General features: G+C 38.1%; 1 protein-coding gene across 2 annotated transcripts in view; it reads left to right on the top strand.

Annotated features, from left to right (window-relative positions):
• FBXL13 (F-box and leucine rich repeat protein 13) overlaps nucleotides 1-21,927 on the top strand; it is a 245,219-nt gene that overhangs the window by 69,653 nt on the left and 153,639 nt on the right. For both annotated transcript variants that reach the window (XM_064575384.1, XM_064575385.1), the window contains 2 exons: nucleotides 18,127-18,222; nucleotides 20,763-20,895. In XM_064575384.1, the coding sequence (XP_064431454.1) occupies nucleotides 18,127-18,222; nucleotides 20,763-20,895 (229 nt within the window). The remainder of the gene's footprint in view (nucleotides 1-18,126; nucleotides 18,223-20,762; nucleotides 20,896-21,927) is intronic.

Below are 21,927 nucleotides of genomic sequence, written 5' to 3'. Positions count from 1 at the left end.
GATCCACATACAAGGGAAGGCCATGTGATGACAGAGGCAAAGACTGGAGTGATGTAACTCCAAGCCATTGAATGCCCAGGAATGCTGGCAACTGCCCGAAGCTCGGAAGGGGCAAGGAAGGATCCTCCCCTGGAGCCTTCGAGGGGAGCATGGCTCAGCTGACACTGATTTCAGACTTCTGGCCTCCAGAATACATTTCTGATATTTCAAACCACCCAGTGTGGGCTAATTTGTTACAGAAACCTTAGGAAACTAAGACAGTCGCCTTCCAAGGAGTAGTGGTGACTCAGGAATAAAGGCCCAGTGAATAAAGGCTCAGTCCACGCTAAGTACCTGTGTTCTTGTGTCCACTGCCTGTATGTTGGGGGTACTCAGAGGTGCTCCCTTTATTGACTTTATGTCTTCATTAGTTCTATAGAGTTTGCTGCCTGGAGGGCTTTGCTTCCTGCCCTCCCTCTCTTTTAAGTTGTTCTTACACAACTCTTACACAGGTCATCTATTCTTATGTACCTTATACTCTCAGAAAGTTGGCCCTCTTCTTCTAGTGCCATTCTGTGCTGCTACGTCTCTTTTCTAGGTTGCTTTTGCCTCTGGGCGTAGGGCCTATCAGAACGCTTCTTCTCTCTTACAATGTACAAGTAGGGCTGCCTGGTGGTTCAGTTGGTTAAGCGTCCAACTTTTTTTTTTTTTTTAAAGATTTTATTTTATTTATTTGACAGAGAGAGAGAGAGACAGCTAGAGAGGGAACACAAGCAGGGGGAGTGGGAGAGGGAGAAGCAGGCTCCCGGCCGAGCAGAGAGCCCGATGTGGGGCTCGATCCCAGGACCCTGGGATCATGACCTGAGCCGAAGGCAGACGCTTAACGACTGAGCCACCCAGGTGCCCCAAGCGTCCAACTTTTGATCTCAGTTCAGGCCTTGATCTCAGAGTCATGAGTTGGGCTCTATGCTAGGGGTGGATCCTACTTAAGAAAGAAAAAAAAGTGAACAATATACAAATACAGTACATTTACAGAACTGTACAAGTATAGTTTTCAGGCCATCTGATCCACCTTAGTACCTTTCCAATGATTCCTGGCCATTTCAGTAACTGACTTAATTGGTGGCATATTTTTTTCCTTTGTGGTGTGTATAGACAAAAGGTAAGATTTTACTTTCTTGATAAAGTCCTTTGATGTACAAAGGTTTTAAATTTTGATGAAATATGATTCATCTTTTCCTTCACTGATTGTGCTTTTGGCATCAGATCTAAGAATCCCTCGCAAACCCAAGGTTATAAAGGTTTACCCCTGTGTTTTCCTCAAGAGTTTTATTTATTTATTTATTTATTTATTTATTTATTTATTTATTTATTTATTTCCAAGATTTTATTTATTTGACAGAGAGAAAGAGAGAGAACACAAGCAAGGGGAGCGGCAGGCAGAGGGAGAGGGAGAAGCAGACTCCCTGCCGAGCAGGGAGCCCGATGTGGGGCTCAATCCTGGGACCCCCAGGTCATGACCTGAGCCAAAGGCAGATGCTTAACCGGCTGAGCCACCCAGGCACCCCTCTTCAAGAGTTTTATAGTTCTTTTTTTTTTTATTAAAGATTTTATTTATTTATTTGACAGAGAGATAGAGAGAGAGCACAAGTAGGCAGAGTAGCAGGCAGAGGGACAGGGAGAAGCAGGCTCTCCACTGAGCAGGGAGCCGGACATGGGGCTCAATCCCAGGACCCCAGGATCATGACCTGAGCTGAAGGCAGTGGCTTAACCGACTGAGCCACCCAGGTGCCCCAAGAGTTTTATAGTTCTTAGTTCTTATATTAGGTTGTTGATCCAGTAAGTTAATCTACTTACCTCATAATGACATGAGGTAGGCATCCAAATTCATTGTTTTGCATTTGGATATCCAACTGTCCCAGCATCATTGTTGAAAAAACTGTCCTTGCCCCATTGAATGGCCTTGGCATCCTTGTCAAAAATCAATTGAGTATAGCTGTATAGGTTTATTTCTGGACCCTCAATCCAACTACATTTGCCTTCGTGTCTATCCTTATTCCAGTACCATGCTATTTTGGTTATTGTAGCTTTGTAGTAAGTTTTAAAATTTTGAAATGTGGGTACTCCAACTTTATTCTTCTTTTTGAAAACTGTTTAGCTATTTGGGGCCCCTTGCAATTCCATATGAATTTGAAAATTGGCTTTTCCATTTCTGAAAAAAGAACTATTGGAATTTTCATAAGGTTGCATTGAATCTATAGATCATTTGGGTAGTATTGACAGCTTAATATTTCTCTTATTAGCATTACATTATCCTTGAATACTTCCTAGAATACTCTTGTAAAAACTCTCTGGGCCTATTTGTTTGGTATTTATTTGTTCATGGGCAGACTTCAAATTATGACTTAATTCCATTTATTGTTATTTGTATTTTGTTTTCCAGTTTATGAATATGGGATATCTTTCCATTTAGTTAGGTCTTCTTTAATTTCTTTTAGTACTGCATTATAGTTTTCAGTGTACTAGTCTTTTACCTCCTTAGTTAAGCTTATACCTGGGTATTTTATTCCAAAGTGAGGTTATTAAAATAAAATATTTTAGGCATGCAAAGAAATATAATATAATGAACACTTGTGTAATCACCACACAGCTTAAGAAATAAAGTTTAACATATACAATTAAAGCCTCTCTGCATTGTATTCTCTGGCTCAGAAGTAACTGCTCTCTTAAATTCAGTGTTTATGATTTCCTTACATAGTGTGATAGGCAGAATAAAAGCCCCCCAAAGATATCCATGTCCTAATCCTCAGAACCTGTGAGTATATCACCTTAAATGGCAAAAGAGTCTTTGTGGATGTGGTTAAGCTAAAGACTTGAGATGGTAAGTTTATCCTTGAGTATCTGGGTGGGTTCAGTAAAATCACATAGGTCCTTGTAAGTAAAAGAGGGAGGCAGGACCTTTTATAAATACATCTCCCCATGGGCTAGATAAGCCCCAGTGTCTCCAGCTTTTATGACCTAGGGATGTCTTCAAGATCCTGTCTGGGACTCATATCTCCTTTTATGTAAATTACTGGGCATCTTCCTGGTACCTTGGGAGTTTGACCTCAAGCACTAGGCCAAACTATAACCATTTGACCTTCTTGCAGAAACGAGAGAAGTGTTACTACCTTTTAGCTCAGAGAAATTAACTAGACAAGTGGACAAATGGTTATAGATCTAATCCCCATAGTATGTGGAAAGAAAAATGTAAAGGAAGTGAAGGCAAAACATTATCTTTATAGCATATAGATTTCTATGCCTTCAGAGGGTAGAGCTTTTTATAAAAGCACTGAGAAAGTCAGGGAAGATTTATTTCCTCACATTGATTTATCAACAATCGAGATCTTTGATACAATTTTTCACTGTGATTGTGGATCTGTCAATTTTTCTGTGTATCTTTGTGCCTATGTTATTGGAGGCTTACACATTTAGAATTGTTATGAATCTTTTTTTTTTTAAAGATTTATTTATTTATTTATTTGAGAGAGAGAGAATGAGAGACAGAGAGCATGAGAGGGAGGAGGGTCAGAGGGAGAAGCAAACTCCCTGCCGAGCAGGGAGCCCGATGCGGGACTCGATCCTGGGACTCCAGGATCATGACCTGAGCCGAAGGCAGTCACTTAACCAACTGAGCCACCGAGGCACCCAGAATTGTTATGAATCTTTAGTGAATTGTTTTCTTTATTTATAACGTAGTGACCCTTTTTATCAGATAAGCTTTAAAAGTCTTCCTGAAATAGATCCAACAAGAGGATATAACAATTGTAAATATCTATGCACCCTACATGGAAGGACCTAAATACATAAAGTAAATATTAACAGACATAAAGGAGGAAATTGATGGTAACACAATAGTAGTAGGGGACTTTAACATTCCACTTACATCAGTGGATAGATCATCCAGGGATAAAATCAATAAGAAAACAGTGTCTTTGAATGATACATTAGACTAGATGGACTTAACAGATACATGCAGAACATTCCATCAAAAACAACAGAATACACATCATTTTCAAGTGCACATAGAACACTCTCCAGAATAGATCACGTTAGGCCACAAAATAAGTCTCAATAAATTTAAGATTGAAATCATGTCACGCATCTTTTCCAACAGAGCAATATGAAACTAGAAATCATTTACTAGAAAAAAAAAAAGGAAAATATATAAATACACAAAGGGTAAACAACATGCTACTAAACAATCAGTGGGTCAGTAAAGAAATCAAAGAGGAAATAAAAAATACAGGGAAACAAATGAAAATGAAAACACAATAGTCCAAAATCTTTGGAATGTGGCGAAAGCAGTTCTAAGAGGGAAATTTATAGATATATACAAGAAAAATCTCAAGTAAACAATCCAACCCTATACCTAAAGGAACTAGAAAAAGAAGAACAAACAAAGCTCAAAGTTAGTGGAAGGAAAGAACTATTAAAGATCAGAGCAGAAATAAATAAAATAGAGATTTAAAAAATAGAAAAGATGAATGAAACCAAGAGCTCATCCTTTGAAAAGATAAATAAAACTGTTGAACTGTTAGCCAGACTCATCAAGGAAAAAAAGAAAGGACTGAAATAAATAAAATCAGAAATGAAAGAGGAAAAGTAGTAACTGGCACCATAGAAATACAATGGTTTAAGAGACTACTACAAAAAATTATATGCCAACAAATTAGACAACCTAGAAGAAATGGATAAATTTCTAGAAATATACAATCTTCCAAAACTGAATCAGGAAAAAATAGAAAATCTGAACAGACCAATTACTAATAACAAAATTGAATCAGTAATCAAAAAACTCCAAACAAACAAAAGTCCAGGACAAGATGGCTTCACAGGTGAATTCTACCAAACATTTAAAGAATTAATACCTATTCTCAAACTATTCCAAAAATAGAAGGGGAAGGAAAGCTTCTAAATACATCCCACAAGGCCAGCATTACCCTGATACCAAAGCCAAAGGGGGGAAAAAAACTGGAAGAAAACTATAGGCCAATATCCCTGATGAATATAGATCCCAAAAAACTCAGTAACATATTAGCAAACCAAGTTCAACAACACATTGAAAGGATATTCAACATGATCAAATAAGATTTATTCTGGGGATGCAAGGAGGGCTTAATATTTGCAGATCAATGAATGTGTACACCACATCAGCAAAAACTAAGGATAAAAATCATATGACCATCTTAATGGATGCAGAAAAAGCAATTGACAAAATTCAACATCCATTCATGATAAAAACTCTCAACAAAGTGCGTTTACAGGGAACATACCTCAACATAACAAAGGCCATATAACAAACACAACTAACATCATACTCAGTGGTGAAAAACTGAGGGCTTTTCCTCTAAGATTAGAAATAAGACAAGGATGTCCACTATCACCACTTTTATTCAACATAGTGCTGGAAGTCCTAGTTGTAGCAATCAGACAAGAAAAAGAAATAAAAGGCATCCAAATTGGTAAGGAAGAAATTAAACTGTCACTGTTTGCAGATGACATGATCCTATACATAGAAAACCCTAAAGACTCCACCAAAAAGCTATTAGAAGTAGTAAATGAAAAAGTTGCAGGATACAAAATTAATACACAGAAATCTGTTGCATTCTATTTATTTATTTATTTATTTATTTATTTATTTATTTATTTATTTATTTATTTATTTAGAGAGTGTGTGCAAGCAGGGGGAGGAGCAGAGGGAGAGGGAGAGAATCTCAAGCACACTCTATGCCAAGCATGGAGCCTGACACAGGGCTTGATCTCACAACCCCACGATCATGACCTGAGCTGAAACCAAGAGTTGAACGCTCAACTGACTGAGCCACCCAGGTACCCCAGAAATCTGTTGCATTTCTATATACTGATAAAAAATTAGCAGAAAGAAAAAATAAGTGAAAAATTCCATTTACAATTGCACCAAAAACACTATGATACCTAGGAATAAACTTAACCAAAGAGGTGAAAGACCTGTATTCTAAAAACTCTAAAACACTGATGAAAGAAAATGAAGATGACACAAACAAATGGAAAGACATATTATGCTCATGTATTGGAAGAATTAAAAGTGTCCACACTATAGCTTCAATACAATCTCTATCAAAATATCAATAGTATTTTTCACAGAACTAAAACAAATAATCCTAAAATTTGTATGGGACTACAAAAACCCCCAAATAGCCAAGGCAATCTTGAGAAAGAAGAACAAAGCTGGAAGTATCACAATCCCAGATTTCGAGATATATTACAAAACTGTAATAATCAAAACAGTATGGTACTGGCACTAAACAAACACATAGATCAATAGAACATAATAGAAAGCCCAGAAATAAACCCATGCTTATATGGTCAATTAATTTACGACAAAAGAAGCAAGAATATATAATAGGGAGAAAACAATCTCTTCAATAAATGGTTTTGGGAAAACTGGAGAGCCGCATGCAAAATAATGAAGCTGGATTACTTTCTTACACCATACACAAAAATAAATTCAAAATGGATTAAAGACCTAGATGTGAGACCATAAAATTCCTAGAAGAAAACAAAGGCAGTCATCTCTTAGATGTCAGTCTTAGCAACATATTCATGGATATGTCTCCTCGCAAGGGAAACAAAAGCAAAAATAAACTTCTGGACTACACTAAAATAAAAAGCTTTTGCACAATAAAGGAAACCACCAATAAAATGAGAAGGCAATTTACTGAATGGGAGAAGGTATTTGCAAATGATATACCCAATAAGGGGTTAATATCCCAAATATATAAAGAACTTATACAACTCAACACCAAAAACCAAGTAGTCCAATTTAATAATGGGCAGAGGACCTGAACAGACATTTTTCCAAAGAACACATACTGATGGCCAACTGACACATGAAAAGATGCTCAACTTCATTAATCATCTGGGAAATATAAATCAAAACCACAATGAGATATCACCTCATACCAGCCAGAATGGCTAAAATGAAAAAGACAAGAAATAACAACTGTTGGCAAGGATGTGGAGAAAAAGGAACCCACTGTTGGTGGGAATGTAATTTGGTGCAACCACTGTGGAAGACAGTAGGAGGTTCCTCAAAAAATTAAAAACAGAAGTACCAAATGATCCAGTAATTTCACTACTAGGTATTTACCAATGAGAACAGTAATTCAAAAAGATATATGAACTTCTATGTTTATTGCAGCATTATTTACAATAGCCCAGATATGGAAGCACCCTGAGTGTCCATCGATAGTTGAATGGATAAAGAAGATGTAATACATATATACAATGAAATATTACTTGGTCATAAAAAAGAATGAGATCTTGCCATGTGGGACAACATGGATTGACCTAGGAGGTATTATGCTAAGTGAAAGAAGTCAGAGAAAGACAAATACCGTATAATTTCACCTAAATGTAGAATCTAAACAACAAAACAAACAAAAAAGGCAGAAATTACTCATTAATACAGAAAAATGATGATTGACAGAGGGGAGGGCATGGGGGGATGGGCAAAATGAGTGAAGGGGAAAGGGAGGTATTGGCTTCGGGTTATGGAATGAATAAGTCAAGGGAGTAAAATGCACAGCATAGGGAATATAGTCAATAATATTGTAATGGTGTGTATGATGACAGATGGTAGCTACACTTGTGGTGAGCACAGCATCATGTACAGAGTTGTCAAATTGCTGTATTGTACACCTGAAACTAATGGGATATTGTGTGTCAACTGTATATTTCAATTAAAAAAATGGACCTGAATTCCTGCTCCATCACATTAGTCTACATGTCATAGTGAGGGGTTCTTATAGTCTTTCAACCTTAATTTTCTCTTCATTACAATGGGAATAAATATCAAAAATGAAAAAAATCCACCTAAAATACAGTACTGAACAAGATGAACACAAATGAAAAGAAAGTTGATAAGCTATATTAATATATTAACTTAATTGGTTTCTTTGCCCATCATTACTATTGCCATCTCACTCCTTTCTTCTGATTCCAATGTCCTGTAGAAGTTCTTTTGTGAAGGGCCTATTGCAGATAAACTCTCTCAATCTTTGTCTCAAAATACCTTTACTTAGTGCTCGTCCTTGAGTTGTAATTTACTTGCATGTGGTGTCGGAGACTGATAAGTATTTTCTGCTAACTTCTGCTTTTTGTTGTGAAGTGGCATTCTTCTCACTGTCTCTGTCTCTGGATGAATTTAAGGTTGTCCCTTGCTTTTGGCCCTTTGCAGTTTTACTACAATGCCATATTATCTTTTGAGTTTCCTGTTTGGGACTTCTTTTGCTTCTTGAATAGGAGAACTGTTGCTTCTCATTAGTTCTAGAACATTTTCATCTGTCATATTTTTAAATTTCCTTATATTCCATTCTCAGTTCTTTCCTTCTAGAAACTCTATGAAGATATATATATAATGTTGGAGCTTTTCAAGTTATGTAATGTGCCTCTTAACCCCCGTTATATTTTTCACCTCTTTATCTTTCTGTGCCTTATCCTCTGTATTGTCTTCTGATACCTAATCCAGTTTACCAATTCTCTTATCAGCTGGGTTTCATCTGCTATGTATCTCATCCACTGAGTTTTTAATTTCAGTCATTATATTTTTAATTCCCATGAATTTTATTTGGTTCCTTTGTCAATCTGCCCAGTCCTATTTTGACAACAGCTCTTCTCAAGAATTTATTTTTCTAAGTCTTTTATCACTTTAATGTTTTCATAATCACTATCTGACAATTTGATTAAAGAAGGTATTAATTTATTTATTTGTTTTTTTATTTTATTTTATTTTTTAAAATTTTATTGTTAGTCACCATACAATACCTCATTGGTTTTTGATGTGGTGATCCACAATCCATTGTTTTCGTATAACACCCAGTGCTCCATGCAGTACGTGCCCTGCCCTCCTTAATAGCCATCACTGGGCTAACCAATCCCCCCTCCCACCTCCCCTCTAAAACCTTGTTTGTTTCTGAGTCCATAGTCTCTCATGGTTCATCTCTCCCTCCAATCCCCCCCCCCATTTTTCCCTTCCTTCTCCTAATGTCCTCCATATTATTCCTTATGTTCCACAAATAAGTGAAACCATATGATAATTGACTTTCTCTGCTTGACTTATTTCACTTAGCATAATCTCCTCCAGTCCCATCCATGTTGATGTAAAAGTTGGGTATTCATCTTTTCTGATGGCTGAGTAATATTCCATTATATATATGGACCACATCTTCTTTATCCATTCATCTGTTGAAGGGCATCTCGGCTCTTTCCACAGTTTGGCTATTGCGGACATTGCTGCTATGAACATTGGGGTGCATATGGCCCTTCTTTTCACTACATCTGTGTCTTTGGGGTAAATACCCAGTAGTGTAATTGCTGGGTCATAGGGTAGCTCTATTTTTAAATTTTTGAGGAACCTCCACACTGTTTTCCAAAGTGGCTATACCAACTTGCATTCCCACCAACAGTGTAAGAGGGTTCCCCTTTCTCCACAACCTCTCCAACATTTGTTGTTTCTTTCCCTGTCCATTTTTGCCATTCTAACTGGTATAAGGTGGAATCTCAGTGTGGTTTTGATTTGGATTTCCCTGATGGCTAATGATGATGAACATTTTTTCATGTGTCCGTTAGCCATTTGTATGTCTTCTTCAGAGAAGTGTCTGTTCATCTCTTCTGCCCACTTTTTGACTTGATTATTTGTTTTTTGGGTGTTGAGTTTGAGAAGTTCTTTATAGATCTTGGATACCAGCCCTTTATCTGTAGTGTCATTTGCAAATATCTTCTCCCATTCTGTGGGTTGCCTCGTTGTTTTGTTGACTGTTTCCTTTGCTGTGCAGAAGCTTTTTATCTTGATGATGTACCAAAAGTTCATTTTTGCTTTTGTTTCACTAGCCTTTGGAGATGTATCTTGAAAGAAGTTGCTGTGGGCGATGTCAAAGAGGTTACTGCCTATGTTCTCTAGGGTTTTGATGGATTCCTGTCTCAAATTGAGGTCTTTCATCCACTTTGAGTTTATCTTTGTGAATGGTGTTAGAGAATGGTCAAGTTTCATTCTTCTGCATGTGGCTGTCCAATTTTCCCAGCACCATTTATTGAAGAGACTGTCTTTTTTCCATTGCATGTTTTTTCCTGCTTTGTCAAAGATTATTTGACCATAGAGTTGAGGGTCCATATCTGGGATACCTATCCTGTTCCATTGGTCTATATGTCTGTTTTTGTGCCAGAAAAATGCTGTCTTGGTGATCACAGCTCTGTAATATAGCTTGAAATCAGTCACTGTGATGCCCCCAGCTTTGTTTTTCTTTTTCAACATTTCCTTGGCGATTCGGGGTCTTTTCTGATTCCATACAAATTTTAGGATTGTTTGTTCCAGCACTTTGAAAAATGTCATTGGAATTTTGATTGGGATGGCATTGAAGGTATAGATTGCTCTGGGTAGCATAGACATTTTAACAATGTTTATTCTTCCGATCCATGAGCATGGAATATTTTTCCATCTTTTTGTGTCTTCTTCAATTTCTTTCATGAGTGTTTTGTAGTTCCTAGAGTATAGATCCTTTACCTCTTTGGTTAGGTTTATTCCGAGGTATCTTATGGTTTTTGGTGCTATTGTAAATGGAATCGTTTCTCTAATTTCTGTTTCTATAGTTGCATTGTTAGTGTATAAGAAAGCAACTGATTTCTGTGCATTGATTTTGTATCCTGCCACATTACTGAATTGCTGGATGAGTTCTAGTAATTTGGGGGTGGAGTTTTTTGGGTTTTCCACATAAAGTATCATGTTGTCTGTGAAAAGAGAGAGTTTGACTTCTTCTTTGCCAATTTGAATACATTTTATTTCTTTTTGTTGTCTGATTGCGGTTGCTAGGACTTCTAGTACTATGTTGAACAATAGTGGTGAGAGTGGGCATCCTTGATGTGTTCCTGATCTTAAGGGAAAGGCTCTCAGCTTTTCCCCATTGAGGATGATATTCACTGTGGGTTTTTCATAGATGGATTTTATGAACTTGAGGAATGTTCCTTCTATCCCTATACTCTGGAGAGTTTTAATCAGGAAAGGATGTTGTATTTTGTCAAATGCTTTTTCTGCATCAATTGAGAGGACCATATGGTTCTTCTCCCTCCTCTTATTAATGCATTCTATCACATTGATTGATTTGCGAATGTTGAACCACCCTTGCATCCTGGGGATAAATCCCACTTGGTCGTGGTGGATGATCCTTTTAATGTATTGTTGGATCCTATTAGCTAGGATTTTGTTGAGGATTTTGGAATCCATATTCATCAGGGATATCGGTCTGAAATTCTCCTTTTTGATGGGGTCTTTGCCTGGTTTGGGGATTACGGTAATGCTGGCCTCATAGAATGAGTTTGGAAGTTTTCCTTCTGTTTCTATTTTTTGAAACAGCTTCAGTAGAATAGGTATTATTTCTTCTTTGAATGTTTGGTAGAATTCCCCAGGGAATCCATCAGGCCCTGGACTCTTGTTTTTTGGGAGGTTTTTGATCACTGCTTCAATCTCCTTACTGGTTATTGGCCTATTCAGGTTGTCAATTTCTTCCTGTTTCAGTCTTGGCAGCTTATAGGTTTCCAGGAAGGCCTCCATTTCATCCAGATTGCTCAGTTTATTGGCATATAGTTGTTGATAACAATTTCTAATAACTGTTTCTATTTCCTTGGTGTTAGTCATGATCTCTCCCCTTTCATTCATAATTTTATTAATTTGGGTCCTTTCTCTTTTCTTTTGGATAAGTCTGGCCAGTGGTTATCGATCTTATTAATTCTTTCAAAGAACCAACTTCTAGTTTCATTGATCTGATCTACTGTGTTTCTGGTTTCTAATTCATTGATCTCTGCTCTAATTTTCATTATTTCTCTTCTAATGCGTGGCTTAGGCATCGTGTGTTGCTTTTTCTCTAGTTCTTTAAGGTGTAGAGTTAGTTGGTGAATTTGGGATTTTTCTTTTTTTGAGTGAGGCTTGGATGGCTATGTGTTTCCCCCTTAGGACCGCCTTTGCAGTATCCCATAGGTTTAGACCAATGTGTTTTCGTTCTCATTGATTTCCATGAATTGTTTAAGTTCTTCTTTGATTTCTTGGTTGACCCAGACATTCTTGAGCAGAGTGGTCTTTAGTTTCCAAGTGTTTGAATTTCTGCCAAATTTTTTCTTGTGATTGAGTTCCAGTTTTAGAGCATTGTGGTCTGAGAATATGCAGGGAATAATCTCAGTCTTTTGGTATTGGTTGAGACCTGATTTGTGATCCAGTATATGGTCTATTCTGGAGAAAGTTCCATGTGCGCTCGAGAAGAATGAGTATTCTGTTGTTTTAGGGTGGAATGTTCTGTAAATATCTATGAGGTCCATCTTGTCCAATGTATCATTCAAAGCTCTTGTTTCCTTGTTGATTTTCTGCTTAGATGATCTGTCCATTGCTGAAAGTGCAGTATTGAGGTCTCCTACAATTATCGTATTGTTATCAATATGACTCTTTATTTTGGTTAACAGTTGGCTTACGTAGATGGCTGCTCCCAAGTTGGGGGCATAGATATTTACAATTGTTAGATCTTCTTGTTGGACAGACCCTTTAAGAATGATACAGTGTCCTTCTGTGTCTCTAACTACAGTCTTTAGTTTAAAATCTAATTTGTCTGATATAAGAATTGCTACCCCAGCTTTCTTTTGAGGTCCATTGGCATGGAAGATGGAGCTCTATCCCTTCACTTTCAGTCTGGATGTATCTTTAGGCTCAAAATGAGTCTCTTGTAGACAGCATATGGATGGGTCCTGTCTTTTTATCCAATCTGCAACCCTGTGCCATTTTATGGGAGCGTTTAAGCCATTCACGTTGAGAGTGATTATTGAAAGATATGAATTAATTGTCATCATGTTGCCTGTGAAGACGCTGTTTTTATAGATTGTCCCTGTAAATTTCTGTTGTATATCACTCTTGGGGTCAAAGAAGATATTTACTGTTTGTCTGTTGTTGACTCTTGGATTTTTTTCCCCTCATGTGATTTGTAATTTTTATTGAAAACTCATTTTTTGTGGGGGGATTAATCTGTAGGACTCCTATAAGGCATGGTTTGAAGATGTGCCTCTTTAGAGAGATGGTATTTATTTCTGCCAGATGTCCCAGAGTTACCACTGAGTTGGAAGCTCTGTGCTTGTTAATGTATCAAATCCAATTACAAAGGTAATAAATTCACATTGGACCCACAAATAACTAAAATTCAAATTCCAATCCACATGATAGCTGGTCTTTCATTACAAATTCTTTGGGATTTTTTTTTTAAATCCCAGGCTAGTTACCTTAGTTTTTTCCTCACCAATAGGTAGTAGTTGTGTTGTTTTAATCCTCTCTGTTTAATAATCCTAGATTTCTCTCTATTTCCCCCTTTCTGTTTCCCTTTCTCTCTCTGACTCAAGTTAGGACTTCTAGCTTTGTACAGCCTGGTAACTTTTTCTGTCCCTGCATGGCCAGTGAAATCTGAAATCTATTTGTCATGAAATCTATTTTTCATGAAAAGCAAAACCATCCCCACTATTTCCTTATCCAGAGCAACTATAGTATGAACACCGTATTAGGAGTTTGGGTTTAGTACTGCATGGAGCACTGGGTGTTACATGCAAACAATGAATCATAGAACACTACATCAAAAACTAATGATGTAGTGTATGGTGACTAACATAACATAATAAAATAAAATTAAAAAAATAAAAATTAAAAAAAAAAAAGGAGTCTGGGTTTGCAAAGATTGTGGGCCTGGATATTTTCCTTACTTTTTTAAAAACTCAGGTAAGTTTAAAAAAAAAAAAGTGTGTTTTAGAGAGTAGAAAAAATAGTTGTCAGGGGCTGTGGTGTAAGGGAAATAGGGAGAGGTTGGAAAAAAGAGTACAAACTTTTCATGAAGAATAGTAGGAAGAAAGGCAGGTAGGGACAAGGCTCCCTGCCCTAAGAGGAAACCATCCCTAAAAGGATTTTATACCACCTCGGAAAGAGCTCGCCACCCTTTCCCACGTGACAAAAACCTAATTGGATGGCAGGTGCAGGGAGGGTTAATCGGATTAAAACAGCACACCAACAAGCCCATAAACCCCTAGATTTGGGGCGCCTGGGTGGCTCAGTCGTTAAGTGTCTCCCTTCAGCTCAGGTCATGATCCCAGGGTCCTGGGATCAAGTCCTGTGTCAGGCTCCCTGTTCATCGGGGAGTCTGCTTCTCCCTCTACCTGTCACTCTCCCTGATTTGTGTGCTCTCTCTGTCAGATGAATAAATAAAATCTTAAAAAAAAAATTTTTTTTAAGAAATTTTTTTTGGGTAAATACCTAGTAGTGCAATTGCTGGGTCATAGGGTAGCTCTATTTTCAACTTTTTGAGGAACCTCCATACAGTTTTCCAGAGTGGCTGCACCAGCTTGCATTCCCACCAACAGTGGAGGAGGGTTCCCCTTTCTCTGCATCCTTGCCAACAGCTGTCCTTTCCTGACTTGTTAATTTTAGCCATTCTGACTTGTGTGAGGTGGTATCTCATTGCAGTTTTGATTTGTATTTTCCTGATGCCGAGTGATGTTGAGCATTTTTTCATGTGTCTGTGGGCCATTTGTATGTCTTTGTAAATGTCTCTTCATGTGTTCTGCCCATTCCTTAATTGGATTATTTGTTCTTTGGGTGTTGCGATTTGTAAGTTCTTTATAGATCTTGGATACTAGCCCTTTATCTGGTATGTCATTTGCAAATATCTTCTCTCATTCTGTAGGTTATCTTTTTTTTTTTTAAGATTTTATTTATATGTCAGAGAGACAGAGAGAGAGCACAAGGAGGGGAAGCGGCAGGCAGAGGGAGAAGTAGACTCCCTACTGAGCAAGAAGCCCAGTGTGGGACTTGATCCCAGAACCCCAGGATCATGACCTGAGCTGAAGGCAGATGCATAACTGACTAAGCCACCCAAGCATCCCAGTTGTTTTTTAGTTTTGTTGACTGTTTCCTTTGCTATGCAGAAGCTTTTTATCTTGATGAAGTCCCAATAGTTCATTTTTGCCCTTGCTTCCCTTGCCTTTGGAGACGTGTCTAGCAAGAAGTTGCTGCGGCCGAAGCTGCAGAGGTTGCTCCCTGTGTTCTCCTTTAGGATTTTTTGAGGGATTCCTGTCTCACATTTAGGTCCTCCGTCCATTTTGTGTGTATTTTTGTGTGTGGTGTAAGGAAATAGTCCAGTTTCATTCTTCTGCATGTGGCTGTCCAGTTTTCCCAACACCATTTGTTGAAGAGACTACCTTTTTTCCACTGGATCTTCTTTCCTGCTTTGTCGAAGATGAGTTGACCATAGAGTTGAGGGTCCATTTCTGGGCTCTCTATTCTGTTCCATCGATCTATGTGTCTGTTTTTGTGCCAGTACCATACTGTCTTGATGATTACAGCTTTGTAATAGAGCTTGAAGTCTGGAATTGAGATGCCACCGGCTTTGGTTTTCTTTTTCAACATTCCTCTGGCTATTTGGGGTCTTTTCTGGTTCCATACAAATTTTAGGATTATTTGTTCCATTTCTTTGAAAAAAGTGGATGGTATTTTGATAGGGATTGCATTGAATGTGTAGATTGTTCTGGGTAGCATAGAAATTTTAACAATATTTGTTCTTCCAATCCATGAGCTTGGAACATTTTTCCATTTCTTTGTGTCTTCCTCAATTTCTTTTATGAGTGTTCTGTAGTTTTCTGAGTACAGAAACTTTGCCTCTTTGGTTAGGTTTACTCCTAGGTATCTTATGGTTTTTGGTGCAGTTGTAAATGGGATCAACTCCTTAGTTTCTCTTTCTTCCGTTTCATTGTTAGCATATAGACCCAGCAATTGCACTACTAAGTATTTATCCCGAAGTACAAATGTAGTGATCTGAAGGGGCACCTGCACCCCAATGTTTATAGCAGCAATGTCCACAATAGCCAAACTATGGAAAGAGCCCAGCTGTCCATCGACAGATGAATGGATAAAGAAGACGTGGTATAATATGACCCAGCAACTGCACTACTGGGTATTTACCCCAAAGATACAAAAGTAGGGATCTGAAGGGGTACGTGCTCCCCGATGTTTATAGCACAATGTCCACAATAGACAAACTATGGAAAGAGCCAAGATGTCTATCGACAGATGAATGGATAAAGAAGATGTAGTATATATATACAATGGAATATTATGTAGCCCTCAAAAGGAATGAAATCTTGCCATTTGCAATGACGTGGATGGAACTGGAGGGTGTTATGCTGAGCGAAGTAAGTCAATCAGAGAAAGACATGTATCATATGACCTCACTGATATGAGGAATTCTTAATCTCAGGAAACAAACTGAGGGTGCTGGAGTGGTGGTGGGTGGGAGGGATGGGGTGGCTGGGTGACAGACATTGGGGTGGTTATGTGGTATGGTGAGCACTGTAAATTGTGTAAGACTGTTGAATCACAGACCTGTACCTCTGAAACAAATAATACATTATATGTTAAAAAAAAAAAAAGAAGAAGAAGAAGAAGAAGATAGCAGGAAGAGAAAAATGAAGGGGGGGAAATCGGAGGGGGAGACGAACCATCAAAGACTATGGACTCTGAGAAATAAACTGAGGGTTCCAGAGGGGAGGGGGGCAGGGGGATGGGTTAGCCTGGTGACGGGTATTAAAGAGGGCACGTATTGAATGGAGCAGTGGGTGTTATATGCAAACAATGAATCATGGAACACTATATCAAAAACTAATGATGTAATGTATGGTGATTAACATAACATAATAAAAAAAAATGCAAGCCCCCCCCCCCCAAAAAAAGATGTGGTATATATATATACAATGGATATTACTCAGCCATCAGAAACAATGAATACTTACCATTTACATCAACGTGGATGGAACTAGAGGGTATTATGCTAAGTGAAATAAGTCAATCAGAGAAAGACAATTATCATATGATCTCACTCACCTGTGGAATTTAAGAAACGAAATAGAGGATCATTGGGGAAAGGAGGGAAAATGAAACAAGATGAAATCATAGGGGGAGACAACCATAAGAGATTCTTAACCAAAGGAAACAAACTGAGGGTTGTTGGAGGGGACGGAGGTGGGGGGATGGAGTAACTGGTGATGGACACGAGAGGGGCGCCTGGGTGGCTCAGTCAGTTAAGCGTCTGCCTTTGGTTCAGGTCACGATCCTGGGACCCTGGGATTGAGCCCGGAGTTGGGCTTCCTGCTCGGTGGGGGATCTGCTTCTCCCTCTCCCTCTGCACCTCCCCGACACTCATGCTGTCTCTCTGTCGCTTGCTCTCTCAAATAAAATCTTTTTTAAAAGAGGAGGGCACGTGATATAAAGAGCACTGGGTATTATATAAGACTAAGGAATCACTGAACTCAACCTCTGAAATTAATAATACACTATATGTTAATTACTTGAATTTAAATTTAAAAAAGGAAATCTTTCTAAAAGCTTTGTTTTAGCATTTAAAAGCATTGTTTGGGGGGGCACCTGTGTGGCTCAGTCGTAATAAGCATCTGCCTTCGGCTCAGGTCATGATCCTAGGGTCCTGGGATCGAGTCCCACATTGGGTTTCCTGCCCGGCGGGAGGCCTGCTTCTCCCTCTCCCACTCCCCCTGCTTGTGTTCCTGCTCTCGCTGTCTCTCTCTCTGTCAAATAAATAAATAAAATCTTAAAAACAAAAAAATCATTGTTTGTATCAAGAGGATTTGCAGGCTTTCTAATCTATCATTTTTCCAGAAATTGAAGCCAAGATGGGTTTATTGATCTTTCCTAGGAATCCTTTAAAGGGAATCTAGTTTAGTTCAGCAAGCAATCATTGAATGCCTTCTCTGTAGCAGCTACTATTTCGGGAAACCACTCATTTGCTAACAGAAAGCCACTTTCGGTCAGAAAATAAATCTATCTTCTTCCCCATCCTTTTGTGACTATCAATTGCAAAGATCACATTCTAACAAAGGCATCATCAGATAAGTTCTAGTACTTTAGATAAAATTCCCATGTTCAGCACTTAAACCCCAACTACAACAATATGGATTACATTATCATCATTAACAACAACAAAAAAAGGTAAGTGGCAGAGTTGCCTTTCATAATTTTCAAAATTGTGTATGTCTCTTCTTTGTGTTTAGATTTTCGCCTACCTCACTTTAAGAGATATAGGAATATGTGGTCAAGTTTGTCACTCCTGGACGTTGATGACACAAGGAAGCTCATTGTGGAATAGTGTAAGTAGACAATACTGGCAGCTATGTCTTTATTCTAGCTCTTAAAGGAGAACAGCCTGCTATAAAACCAGCTATATTAGGGACTACTTTTCCCTGCTCTCCCAATGGGGCCACAGAAAGTAGGTGCATTTGTTTTTCTTTTGTCCAGGCACAAGCCTGAAGGACAAGATGGAAAGATAATAAAGTTATTTAAAGAGATATATTATCAGTATTTTCTAATTTACATGGTAGAAATACATCGAATATTCTTTTTGGATGGAAACAGATCTCTGTTATATCTGAGTTAGACTTAACATTGCCTAACTCAGGATGCTGCTGAGATAAACTGAGGAAATGTAAGTAAAGTGCTTACTATGGAGCCTGGCAGGTAGGCAACACTCAGTGAATATTAGCTCCTTTTATTGGTTCACAAAACATAACAAAGTAGCACAAAATATGGAGTAAAGGGGAAAAAAAAACTGAGCATGAAATGGGGCTAAAATATACAACATGTAAACACAGCTTGTTTGATATTTTTAGGGTATCTGCATGTACAAAGACAACATTCACTCTGGCATTTTCTAATATGGACAACTAGGCTGGTATTGTCATTGTACTATTTTTCTACTCTTCTTGTAACCTAGAATTTCTCATTCCAATAAGACACTGGGGAGAGGTCTCAGCCAACCACAAAAAATAAGCATAAATTGTCCTTGATGATTTCTCTTTTCTGTTCCTTGGATGATACTTTAATCTCTGTAATCATTTATGACATCAACCAACGTTGTAGTGGCAACATTTTCCCTGTTTCCTGATGTCCAGTCAGTAGCTGACTTTACCACCCCTCCTTGATAGCCAGTGATCAGAGGAGTAATGACATCACATGCTCAAACTGACCTATGAGTAGATGGCTGGAACCATTCAGCATAAATTCTAACATTTAGACAAAGAAACTAAGGTGCCGTTCATAAATCAAGTCACCATCTTGACATCCCATTCTTGGCTTTACTATTCCTTGTGCAACAATGGCAAGAAGAAAATGTGCTTCTGTCTCCGCTAACCCATCTTGGCTACCAAATGTGATATGCCTGTCTTAAGTTTATTTTTAGTTTAAGGCAGTGATACTCAAACTTCAGAATGCATCAGAAATAGGGGCGCCTGGGTGGCTCAGTCGTTAAGCATCTGCCTTTGGCTCAGGTCATGATCCCAGAGTCCTGGGATTGAGCTCCGCATCAGGCTCCCTGCTCCGCGGGAAGCCTGCTTCTCCCTCTCCCACTCCCCCTGCTTGTGTTCCCTCTCTCACTGTGTCTCTCTGTTAAATAAATAAATAAATCTTTAAAAAAATATTATCTAAAGGGGTTGTTAAAACAGATTGCTGATTGCCAAACCTAGAATTTCTGACTCAGTAGGTCTGGGGTGGGGCTTGAGAATTTGTATTTCCAACAAGTTCCTGGTGATGCTGATGCTGCTGGTCCCAGGACCATACTTTGAGAATCACTGGTTTAAAGTAATAAATCTCTTTCTTATGTGATAGATTGGGGATGTTACTTTTTGCTTTGGAAAGCCTCTAAAGAATAAAAAAATGATTCCAAGCAATCAGAAAGAGAAAGATTATATATAATACTAAGATCAGAACAAATCCTGCAGAAGCCTGGCAGGAAAAGCCAGCACTTTTGCCCAGAGACCTCACTAGGTAAAGTTGGAGAAAATATGAGTACATGTCAGTGAAGAACAGAGCCTGGGTAGGAGGTTAAGTTTCTTTATGCTCAGCAAATTTCTTTCTCCACAATTCTTTGCTGTCCTTCATCTTCTATTAATTTTACCTTCATTTGTGAGTGCTCAAGTGTAACAAACATTTTAGCACAAAGAATAGCTTTGTTCAGATGGCAAGCTGATTGGAAGCTCATAAACTTAATCTTTTAGCTGAAAGACATGATTAATACTACGATATCAATACTATTGTTTATCAGCTGGCCCCGGCCACTCAGAGCTCCCAGAAATCTCTGTGCTCTTCAATATTACATGCAGTCAGCCAGGTTCACTCAGGTCATCTTTCCTTTCCCCTAGACCTCCCTCCTCCAAATTATGAGTTAGGAGAAGGCCACTCTAAACCCCACACTCTAAATTGTCTTCCCCACAGTCAAGAACTTAACACATCATCTATGCTCATGAATAGAGAAGGAGGCACCCATTAATAATGAACCTGGATGGGTTCATTGACACTGAAGTGGGGGGCAGCCTTGGGGCTCACCTGCAATGATGGGGGGTGAGGTATCCAGGCCACTCCAAGACAATCAACTCTGTTGTGGGGTAGATGTGAGACTCTTGCCCTCCCAGCTGTTGACCTAGATTGGACATTTGAAATCTGTTTGTAACTAAACCTGGGAATGACCATGAAAAAAAAAATCTGCTTGTAATTAAGAATGACCCTGAAAACAAAGAAATGAAAAAGTGAGAGATATGATGAAGACATTTGTTTCTTGACGCTTTTAAAATATTAAAAATTTTTGCATGCAAAAGATCTTTCTCATTTCTTAATGTCTTTTGCTTATCCTTTTTAGATTGATTTTTCCGCAGTAAAAAATATAATCACAGATAAATGTATAGTGTCTACTTTGCAAAGGTGGCGTCTAAATGTGCTGCATTTGAATTTTCGTGGTTGTGTTCTCCGATTGAAAACCTTGAGATCTGTCAGTGAGTATGTTCATTACAACTCTTTGTCTTGCTTTCTGTTTTTAACTAAACAAATATAAAGAAAAATAGAAGGAAAATAGAAAGTTCAGTTACGGTCATAGGCCATAAGAATACCAATTAAAAACATTTTAAATGCTTATAATATAGTCAGCTCTTACTGGATTGTATGCTCTGGGATTTGGTCCTTTGTCCATTCTTCTAGACTGCTTTTTTTGTTTAGCATTTGTCTATGTATCCTCAATTCATCTACTAAAAAAAATACAGTATAAGAATATATTCTCAATTTAAAAATTCTAACAATAGACTGTAAAAGCAAAAACTTACCTTTATCTCCCTCAAACCCATTCACTTACTCAAAGGTACTCAATGTTACCAGTTTTCTGTTTTTCTAAAATACATTTACATATATGTGATTAAAAATACACAATTAAAAATTTTAACATGAAAATGATCATATTGTTTTATATTTTCTTTTATATCCTGGAAATCTTTCCATGTCAGTCCATATAGAATTACAAAATTATTTTTAAATACTTAAAATCATTTTCCATACTATGGGTGTAGCATAATTTATTTAACTTTCTTCCTCTCGAAGGACATCGAGGTTATTTCCATTTTTTTCCAAACTGCTTTGTACTTTCATTATGACATTTGTCTTTAACAGTCTTAAGTCAGTCTGAGCTGCTATAATAAAGCTTCATAGACCAGGTGGCTTATAAAGAACAGAAACTTAATTCTCACAGTTCTGGAAGCTAGGTGTCCAAGACCAGGGTGCCAACATGGTTCTAGAGAGGGCCCTCTTTTAGGTCATAGACGGTTGTTGTCTTGTTGTATCCTCACATGACAGAGAGAGGGAGACAGAGATTTCTGGGGTCCCTTGCATAAAGGTTCTAATCCTATTCATGAGAGCTCCACCCTAATTATGTCCTGAAGGCCCTCTACCTCCTAATATCATGACATTGGGGACTAGGATTTCAACCTATGAGTTTGGTGGTGGGGGCACATCCAGTCCATTGCATTAATCCATATGTT

The sequence above is a fragment of the Mirounga angustirostris genome, unplaced genomic scaffold, assembly GCF_029215605.1.
Source record: "Mirounga angustirostris isolate CCGP_5_RB_7025 unplaced genomic scaffold, mMirAng1.0.hap1 SCAF_12, whole genome shotgun sequence".
NCBI lineage: Eukaryota > Metazoa > Chordata > Mammalia > Carnivora > Phocidae > Mirounga > Mirounga angustirostris.
The sequence above is the reverse complement of the archived record's forward strand: the minus strand, read 5'-3'. Positions and strand labels throughout refer to the sequence as shown.